General features: G+C 50.2%; 1 protein-coding gene across 7 annotated transcripts; it reads right to left on the bottom strand.

Annotated features, from left to right (window-relative positions):
* Positions 1 to 4,794: 4,794 nt before the first annotated feature.
* Znf575 (zinc finger protein 575) lies at positions 4,795 to 9,490 on the bottom strand. Of its 7 annotated transcripts, none has more exons than XM_085694541.2 (5): positions 7,485 to 9,490; positions 7,060 to 7,232; positions 6,604 to 6,701; positions 6,101 to 6,245; positions 4,795 to 5,491 (listed from the first exon to the last, which is right to left on the bottom strand). In XM_085694541.2, the coding sequence occupies exons 4-5, from the start codon at positions 6,156 to 6,158 to the stop codon at positions 4,854 to 4,856; spliced, it is 696 nt and encodes a 231-aa protein (XP_085550667.1). In that variant the 5' UTR covers positions 6,159 to 6,245; positions 6,604 to 6,701; positions 7,060 to 7,232; positions 7,485 to 9,490; the 3' UTR covers positions 4,795 to 4,853. The 7 variants fall into 7 exon arrangements, with proteins under 7 accessions (XP_085550667.1, XP_085550650.1, XP_085550661.1 ...); XM_085694524.2 differs by having other exon boundaries at positions 6,599 to 6,701; positions 7,485 to 9,488; XM_085694535.2 differs by lacking the exon at positions 7,060 to 7,232 and having other exon boundaries at positions 6,599 to 6,701; positions 7,485 to 9,488.

Below are 9,490 nucleotides of genomic sequence, written 5' to 3'. Positions count from 1 at the left end.
GGTGATGGTGTGTGCCTTTAATTCCATCACTTGGGAGGCAGAGGCAGGAGGATCTCTGAATTCGAGGCCAACCTGGTCTACAAAGCAAGTTCCACGACATCCAGAGCCACACAGAGAAAGACTCTTCTGGTGACAGGATCTTCACCTGAGCTATTATTTTGGTAACAGTATTGGGGATTGAGTCTAGGCCTTTAGCACATGCAACCACTCCACCACTGGACTGTGTCCCCAGCTGTGCACTGGTCTATAAATAGACCACTGATCCAGAATCTTCAGTCCTACCCCATTCTCCTTTTCCACCCACGTGCCCTATCCACACATTCCCAGGACCATGGAGTGACTGTCCTTAGTAAGTCATTCTGTGTGCCATGTGCCCATCTGTGAAATGCTAGGGAGACAGAGTGAAGAAAGAACTAGTCCCTGGTGTCATGGGGCCTGTGTGCTTGGTAGTGGTGAGGCTGGGGAATAGGTGTGCAGTGCAGCATTGGGCAGTGGCAAATGCAGTGTGTGCACTTTAAACGGGGCAGCGTGACAGGCAATGGGGCACAATGTGGGTGCATTTAGATAGGGTTGTAAGACCTGTCAAAGGAGTACTGGTCCTCTGCAGGGACTAGGCACGTGCACAAGAGCCCCCAGAGAGCCCTTAAAGAGCAGGTGCAAAGGTTCTGGAGGGGGCAGGGAGGAAGTAGGGCATTGGGCTGCCTAGAGACACACTTCCACCTATTCTGCCACTGTCCTCTCGGACCTTGTCTGTACAAGGTAAGGTGGGGCCAGATCAGCACCTTTGGTTTCCTTGTTTTTGAGACAGTCTCATAGCTAAAGGCTGGCGTCAGACTCCATAAGTAGCTGAGGGTGACCTTGAATTGGCCCTCCTTTCCACCTCACAAATGCTGGCCTTGTGAAACAGGCACTGCTGTGCCTCACTTCTGTGTGAGCACTGCTGCCATCTGAGCTTTGGGAGGAAGGATCCTGACCCCTCCTCCAAGGCTTCCTCAGCCTCTTGCAGCACAGCAGCCTGCTCACTTCCTCTGTCCACTTCCGGAACATTCAGATCTTAGTTCCTCACCTCCTCAATCTCAGGGAGCACGGGGCAAGTCTCCTCGTGGGTTTAACTCTACACCTGCTCATGGTCAAGCTTATCTGTCTCTTTGTTCATGATTTGTGCTTATTTTTGGTTTCAAATATGTTTTCTGCCAGGCAGTAGTGGTGCAGGCCTTTAGTCCCACCACTTGGAAGGCAGAGGCAGGTGGATCTCTGAGTTCAAAGCCAATCTGATCTACAAGAGCTAGTTCCAGGACAGGTTCCAAAGCTACAGAGAAAGCGTGTCTTGGGGGAAAATATATATGTATATATATATATACATACATACATACATATATATGTGCATATATACATACACACATATATGTATGCGTATATTTTTTCTTTACTTCTGGTATCTAATATAATTCTCCTTTCCATACTTTTCATCTAAACATTTTGGGATTTAACTCTTTAGATTTGTATTTTGTTTGTTTTTATTTTGGTTTTTTGAGACAGAGTTTCTCTGTAGCTTTCGAACCTGTCCTGAAGCTCACTCTCATAGAGATCTCACCTCAAACTCATAGAGATCTGCCTGTCTCTGCCTCCCAAGTGCTGGAATTAAAAGTGTGTGCCACCAACCGCCCAGCTAGGTTTGTATCTTAACCCAGGTCTAGGTGGCATATGCATTTAGGGGCATTTAGTAGGCTTGATGCCTCTGGGCTACAGAGTGAGATACTATCTTTGGAAAAAAATAGAACTTAGGAACTGGAGAGATGGCTCAGTGGTTAAGAGCACTGGCTCTTGCAGAGGACCCAGGTTCAGTTTCCAGCACCTACATGGTGACTCACAACCACCTATAACTCCAGTCCTAGAGGATTCAGTACCCTCTTCTGATTGCCACAGGTGCCAGGCATGCACATGGCACACAGACATACATGCAGGCAAAACACCCATACACATCAAATAGTAAAATCTAAGTATTAAAAAAAATTAGGACTTAGAGTCAAGTGTGATGGTAAACACCTTTAGGGAGGCAGAGGCAGGTGGATCTATTTTAGGCCAGCTTGATCTACAGAGTAAGTTTCAGGTCAGACCCTATCTCAAAAAAAAAACAAAAAACAAAACAGGTTCCAGGTTATCTTCAGCTACATAATACATCTGAGACCAGCTTGAGATAACTATCTCAAAATCCGAAACAGCTCTTGCTTACTGAGAGGCCATGCTACAGTCTTGAATGTTCCACTGCCATGGACTTAACCTGACTGCTTCAGCCATCATGCTTTCTACATCATGGTGTAATCCCTGGACCTTAGCCAAGAAAACATCTCCTTTCATCTCTTAAAAAAAACAAACAAAACAACAAAAACCAGGAAGGCGACTCCGTAGGTAAAGGTGCTTGCTGTTAAGCCTGACAACCTAGGTTCGATCCCTGGGACCCTCGTGATGGAGAAAGACAAACTGATACCTGTAAATTGTCTGGCTCTTTACAGGAAAATGTTGCCACCCCCGGTGACAGGTAGGGCTTGGCATGTGTCAGTACAAGCACAGGGTTGTGAACATTTAAGATCACAGATGTCACCACCACAGCCTTCTCACCTCCCCAGTGTCTGGAAAGCAGTGCTCCAAGCCACTCAGACTGGTTCTTGCCAACAGGCCTAGCGTGTGCATTGTTGGTATATTTTATGTATTTATTTAAAGATCTTATTTATTTATTATGTATACAATATTATGTCTGCATGTATACCTTCAGGCCAGAAGAGGGTGCCAGATCTCATGGTTGTGAGCCACCATGTGGTTGCTGGGAATTGAACTCAGGACCTCTGGAAGAACAATCAGTGCTCTTAACCTCTGAGCCATCTCTCCAGCCCTTGTTCGTATATTTTATTTGTAGGCAGGGCCTCACTCTATAGCCCTGGCTGGCCTATAACTTGCTATGTAGACCAGACTGGCTTTGAACTTTTGCAATCCTCCTGCCTCTGCCTCTTGAGTGCTGGAACTACAGGTGTGTGGCACCACTCCTAGCTCAGCTTTATTTATTTAGTGGAGGAGGGGCATGTGCCACAGCATGCATGTGGGGGTTCAGAGGACAACTTTCAGGAGCTGATCCTCTCTGAACACCCCATGTGGGTCCCAGGTCGGCAGGTAAGTATTCTTACTTGTTGACCAATCTTGCTAGCCCCATTTTGTTTTGTTTTGGGCCACTGCTTGATTAGTGTCCACTGTCTCTAGACTGGGTCTTCACCATTGTGCACTTAGTGCCACATGCAGGGCTCAACACACAGTAGGTGTGTAATGCAGATCTACAGAACACAGATGTAGGCAACATCAATTCCCTCATCCTTCAGACCCCACCTGACCTGTCCTGGCATGACAGCTGCCTCTTCCACACGGTTTACAGCAACCTTGTTATGCCAAGAGTGTTAGCAAACGCCTGTGATCCCCATTCAGGAGGCTGTGGTAGGAGGATTGCCATAAGCTTAAGCCAGGCTACAGAATAACCTTTATCTTAAAACACTAAAAAGAGAACCAGGTATGGTGGCACACACGCAATCCCAGCACTTGGGAGGCAGAAGAAAGCAGGTCTCTGGAACTGAAGGCAGCCTAGTCTATATAATGAATTCCAAGATTACATAGACCATAAGTTTTAAAAAAAATAAAACCGAACAGGTAGCCAAAAAGGAGGGTGGTGTATTTATGGTGGATTACCAGATGGTGCTGTGGTTAAGAGCACTTGTTTGTGCAAAGGGCCAGGGTTCTTCTAGGACCCACATGGTGGCTCACAAGCATCTCTAACATCCTCATCTCTACAGGCACCAGGTACACATATGGTGCACATGTATAAATGCAAGGAAACAAGACCAACCCACTGAAAAGTGTGTGAGCCTGCCTAGCATTCATGAAGCCCTGGTTCAGTCCCCAGCACCATATAAGTCCAAGGACAGCCTGGAATCACGAGGCCCTGTCAAAAAAACAAATATCCCACAAACATAAAACACAAAGCCCTAGCTCCCAGAGAAGAAGTTACACATCTTGTCCCAGGTTCCCAAGAGATTCAGAGGCACTCCTGCGTTGAGCTTCCCAGAAGCTGCTGCTGGTGGTGGTCTGTCCTTTGTTTTGGCCTCTGTCCCCTCCTGTGCTCAGAGCACTTAGTAAACACAGTGTGGGCCTCTTTCCTACAGCCACACATTCCCCTCTGATTCCTGATCCCTGGTAGAGGGTATGTGATGGCCTGCTCCCAGTGTGGCCACACCACAGTGCTGTTCTCTTATGCCTTTATCACAGGCTAGAGTGTACAGGATAAATCCCAGCCATAAGTGTGTGCTGTAAATGCCTTATGGTCAAGGCAGAGGCACCGAGTTACTTTCAGCAGTAAACAAAGAGCCTGTGTGCCTCACCAACCCAAGATGCTATCAGGCTTTTTACCTTTGCCATTCAAATTGTGTGTGTGTGTGTGTGTGTGTGTGTGTGTGTGTTTGTGTGTGTGTGTGTATGTGTGTGTATAGGGGAGCAGGAGGGGCCCCTATCACCAGGCTCGAGGTTTGAATCCAGTGCCAATCGGATAACACCTGCCTTTCCACACGAATAGAATTTTTCCCAACCATCTAAACCGATTCCAGGATAGCCAATCCCAAGAGATGGCATACATAACTGGAACCCGGGATTTGGAAGGCCAAAACAAGAGGATGGAGAGTTCCAGACCAACTTGCGCTACATGTATGAAGCCCCTGTCTTTCTCCCTGTTAGAGGGAACGCCACACGGTAAAACAGGGCTTAGAAATTCAGGTCTTTATTGACACTGGTGGAGGCAGATGGGCGGCTGGACCGACAGCTCACTCCCTCTCTCCCTGGCCCTCGGACTGGTGGTGGCTGCGTTGATGAACCAACAGGAGGCGTCTCTGGCCAAAGGCCTGGTCACAAATGGAGCATCGGTGGTGGCCAGTGGTCTGGCTGCTGGGCGCAGTCGGGGGTTCGTGACACAGGCGGTGAGCCGCCAGTTTGGAGGGAAACGAGAACGCTTTGGGGCAGTGTGGACAAGGGTAGGGGCGGGCGTCGGTGGCGTGGTGCGTGTGGCGGTGGGCCGCCAGTTTGGAGGGGTAGCAGAAGGACTTGGGGCAATCGGGGCATGGGTAGGGGCGGGCAGGTGCGTGGGTCCAAAGATGCGCCGCCAGCTTGGAGCGGTGGCCGAAGGCCTTGGGGCAGTGCGGGCAGGAGTGCGGGCGAGCTCCGCTGTGCGTGAGGCGGTGCGCGGCCAGCTTGGACGGGTAGGAGAACGCCTTGGGGCAGTCGGGACACGGGTGCGGGCGGGTGCCGCCGTGCGCTAGTCGGTGCGTGGCCAGCTTGGATGGGTACGAGAAAGCCTTGGGGCAGTCCGGACAGCGGTGCGGGCGCTGGGGTGGGGGCCGCCGGCGGGGCCCGGAGGGCACGCTCCCAGATGCGGTGGGCTGGCTGGGTAAGTCCTGGTGGGGGACTAGGGGACGTGAGAGTTGGTGAGCTTCTACTAATAGGCACGCCCTGGGCCCAGGCCAGGCTCTGTCTCCCCTCTCCACGCTTTCTGAAACAGGGCCTCACTATGCAGCCCTAGCTGTCCTGGAACTCTCTCTGTAGATCAAATTGGCCCCAATCTCAGAGATCTCCCTGTCTCTGCCTCCTGAGTGCTGAGACTAGGGACCTGCGCTACCACGCCGGGCTCTGCCATTATCTTAATACCAGAGGGGCATCTCAAAGTGTCTGAGCAGGCAAGTGTCACAGTGGAGTCCCATTAAGGATCACATCTGTTTGCCCTCTCACCCCACGTTCTATCTCAGAGAGTTGCCAATTCTGGTCCTGAAATTTAGTAAAGTATTCATTGCCAGTTCTACCCATAACCCCACATTATTCCCTATGCACCTCCTGTAATTTCCTGAGCCCCAGCAAATGGAAGGTCCAGCCAGATTGGCGGGTGAGGGTAAAATCCTTTGCAACCTGTTGCGCCTGAGCGCTGGGCGGGTGTGTGGGTAATTCCGAATCGTCCTAACAGGTTCTTCTCAGCTGTCAATCCTGGGGAATGATCCCTACATACAACTCGGGCTGCTCTCACCTCCTTTGGTCACCGGGTCCTGGCAAGTGGCCTCGGATTTCACATTTCCACCGAGCATCTTGCTGTCAGAGGAACCCAGGGGTAGCAGTTAAGAGGGTGGGGGTGACGCCGGTGAATACCAAATTCACAGAGACGGGGTGGGGGCCTAAAATCAGAAAGTCAGTTAGGACCAGGGTTTTGATTAAGTCTGATCTTGATTCAAACGAGCAGCGGGGCTGGAAGATGGAGCCTAAGCGCACCCTGGGAGGAGATAAGCAAATCAAACCAAGGGATCATTTCTTTGCTGGGTGAGGGTTGGAGTCTATTTTGGAGTGGGCGGGGCCGCTAAACCTGGGAGGGGCGGGGCTATACAAAAAGCATCACAGCAGTCAGAGGCCGTGCCTTCCAAGCCCAGAGGCGGGTCTTTGAGCTCCATGGGCGCGCCTTTGGCCACACTGTCCCAGAGGTGGGCCCTCTGGGTGCAGTGGCAGGGATTTCAAGTGGAAAAGGGGGCTTTACCCTGCCTTTAGTCTCAGTCCATGGATGCTGTGTCCACCCTGTCCTTCTGGTCGCTAAATCGCATTCCTGGTGTAGAACTGGGAACCTCGTAGGATAGGGAGACCTGGAGAAAAAGACGAAAGGAATGGACTTTTCACTGGAGGGAGTCCCGAACATCTGGCATCGCATGCACTCCTCAAGAACCAGGGCACCCGGACTTAAGTCTACCGTCCGCGGAGGGGTCCTAGTGTCCTACCCCCAATCTATCTGCAGGGGACTGGGACCTTGCTCTGCCCTCCTCACCTGCCAGGAGGCCTCTCCCCAGGGGTGGGGCTCCGGAACCCTCCCGTCTCGGCTAACCCTTGAGTGCTACCTTGCAACCCTCTTGCAGGGTCTGCACCGCCCTGTGAGCGCCGGGAGACGCCGCCGCCCGAGGGAAGGAGATAGGGAAACAAGGAGCCAGGCAAGCCGCGGGGCCCAACCTCCTCCCACCATCTCCTCCTCCCACCCGGGGCTGGAGGGGGCGTCGGTACGCATGCGCAGTCACAGCCAGCTAGAGGTTGCAGTGGGCAAGACGCGGTGGAAGGAGGAGGTGGATGTATACCACCCAGCTGGCAAGTTCCTGAGCAAGCGCGAAGTCATCGGCCAAAGAACCCTAGGAAAGTACACAGTTGGGACGGTGTAAGGCCTACGGTGACTGACTGCATACACATCCCTCCGGTTTTTTTTTTTTTCTTTTTGAGCCCAGGCTAGCCTCGAACTCCCTACATAACCGAGAATGACCTTGAACTGGTGACCCTCAAATCTTTGCTTCCCAAGTGCTGAGACGGACGTGCACAGCCACGCCCTGCTTCTTTTTGTTAATGTCCCTGTTATTTACTTTCAAAAGTTTATTACATTTACTTACTATCTGTTGTATGTGGATGTGTTTGAGTGTGGAGGTCAGAGGACAACTTGTGGGACTCAGGTTTTATTTTCCACCATGTGGGTCCCAGGGATCGAATTCAGTTCTTCAAACTTGACAGCAGCTGCCTTTTACCAAGTGAGCAGTCTCTCTGGCCTTGTATTGAGAATTCCATAGACAGTCTAAGCTCAACTTCTGGGAGCAGTTTCAAAAGCTCCAGGTCCATTCGGTTCCACTCCTCCAAGTGTTTACAGAAAGGCTGGCTATTTCTTCCAGAAAGGGTAGTGGGCAGGACTCTTGGCTCAGTGACCTGGCTGACACCCAAAAGTATTTGCATAGAACTTTAGGCACCCTTCACTACTGGGTGACTAAAGCCACGCCCTGGATCTGGTGCTACTTGCCTCCCTTCCCTAACCTGGGTGGTACAGGAGTGCCAGGCCAAGGGTGACTCGGAGTGCTTGGCCTTCTTCCAGGCAGTGACGGGCAATATCCTGCCCAGCACTGGCTTGACTCATAAAAGTCCTCTGCACTATTGTGCCTTCAACCGTATAACCCACAGGGTCTGACCAGTCCTGGGAGCCACAGGAGGTTTGGACTGGACTCTGGCACTTTCTAATTGTGTGACCATTAGTAAGTAACTTCACATTTCTGGGTCTCAGTGTCTTCATCTAGGAATTTGAGGTCTCTTGGTACTGAATTATCAATGGTAAGTATTTACAAATCCTAAGTGTCCAATCAATGTCTTTGGATTTTTTGTTTTGTTTTGTTTTGTTTTGTTTTGTTTTGTTTTTAGATAGGGTCTCACTATGTAGCTCTGGCTGTCCTGGAACTTACTCTGTAGACCAGGCTGGCCTTAAACTCACAGAGATCCACCTGACTCTGCCTAGTAGTGCTGAGAGTAAAGATGTGAGAGGCCAGAGAAATGACTCAGTAGTTAAGAGCACTGCCTATTCCTCCAGAGGACCTGGGTTTAATTCTCAGCACCCTCATGTCAGTTTATAGTTGCCTGTACTCTACCTCTAGGGATCTGACACCTTCATACAGACATACATGCAGGCAAAATACCAATGCACATAAAAAATGAACAAATCATTTTAAAAAATGCATGACAATATTAAAGAGATGCGACACCCTGCCTGGCTTTTGCCTCTGTCTCCTGAGTGCTGGGATTAAAGACATGAGCCACCACACCCAGCGCCAATATTTTTTAAGATTTATTTTATTTCTATTTATGTGAATGTGTTCAGGCCACATGTGTGCAGAGGTCAGGAAAGGGTATCAGATACTGTAAGACTGGAGACACTGGTAATTGTAAACCATGTGATACGGGTGCTGGAAGCCAAACTCTGGTCCTCTGGAAAACCAGCAAGCATTTTGTTTTGTTTGTATTGTCGTTTGTTTTGGGGGGACAGGGTCTCTCTAGGTGGCTCTGACTGTCCTGGAACTCCTTATGTAGGCCAGTGACCTCCGATTTCTAACGCACAGAGATCCTCCCCAGTGCTTGAATAAAAGGCTTGCACTGCCTTGACCTGTCCCAGCTAGTGCTGTTGAGGACTGGGCTCTCCTCTCTCCAGCCCCTGTACCAATATTTTAAAAAATTACATTTGTTAGTCATATGCTCATGCTTTATGTGTGTCTGTAGCATTTGTATTTGGAGGTCAGAGGACAACTTGTAGGAGGTGATTCTATTAGTGGGTTCTGGGGATTGAATGCAAGCATCCAGGCTTTGAGGCATGGCTCCGTTACCCACTGAGGCATCTTGCAGTTCCAGTGTTTTGTTTCCTGTGGTGCATTAAATTAGGCCCAATGAGGTCAAACTGTCTTGGGAACAGTGTTAGGATTCAGGCATTACGCTGGCCTGCCCTGTCATTTGACAGAATGTACCCAGGCTGTACCCTAGCCAGCCCAGGATCCTAGTCTGTACCCAGGCACAAAGGTCCCTTTAAGAGACAAGCTCTGCCCACTCTCTCTTCTTTTCTGTCATTCTCTGAGGAGGTAGCTTTCTTATT

The sequence above is a fragment of the Myodes glareolus genome, chromosome 1, assembly GCF_982192425.1.
Source record: "Myodes glareolus chromosome 1, mMyoGla1.1, whole genome shotgun sequence".
NCBI classification, from domain to species: Eukaryota; Metazoa; Chordata; class Mammalia; order Rodentia; family Cricetidae; genus Myodes; species Myodes glareolus.
Note: the sequence above shows the minus strand (reverse complement) of the source record. Positions and strands in the feature narration are given on the sequence as shown.

Excerpts from the sequence above, each read along its gene's own strand:
- Znf575 (XM_085694541.2), bottom strand. The coding sequence starts at position 6,158 with ATGCTCGGTGGAAATGTGAAATCCGAGGCCACTTGCCAGGACCCGGTG. Across the intron at positions 5,492-6,100 it reads GGACCCGGTGACCAAAGGAG|TCCCCCACCAGGACTTACCC; the intron begins GTGAGAGCAGCC and ends CACGTCCCCTAG.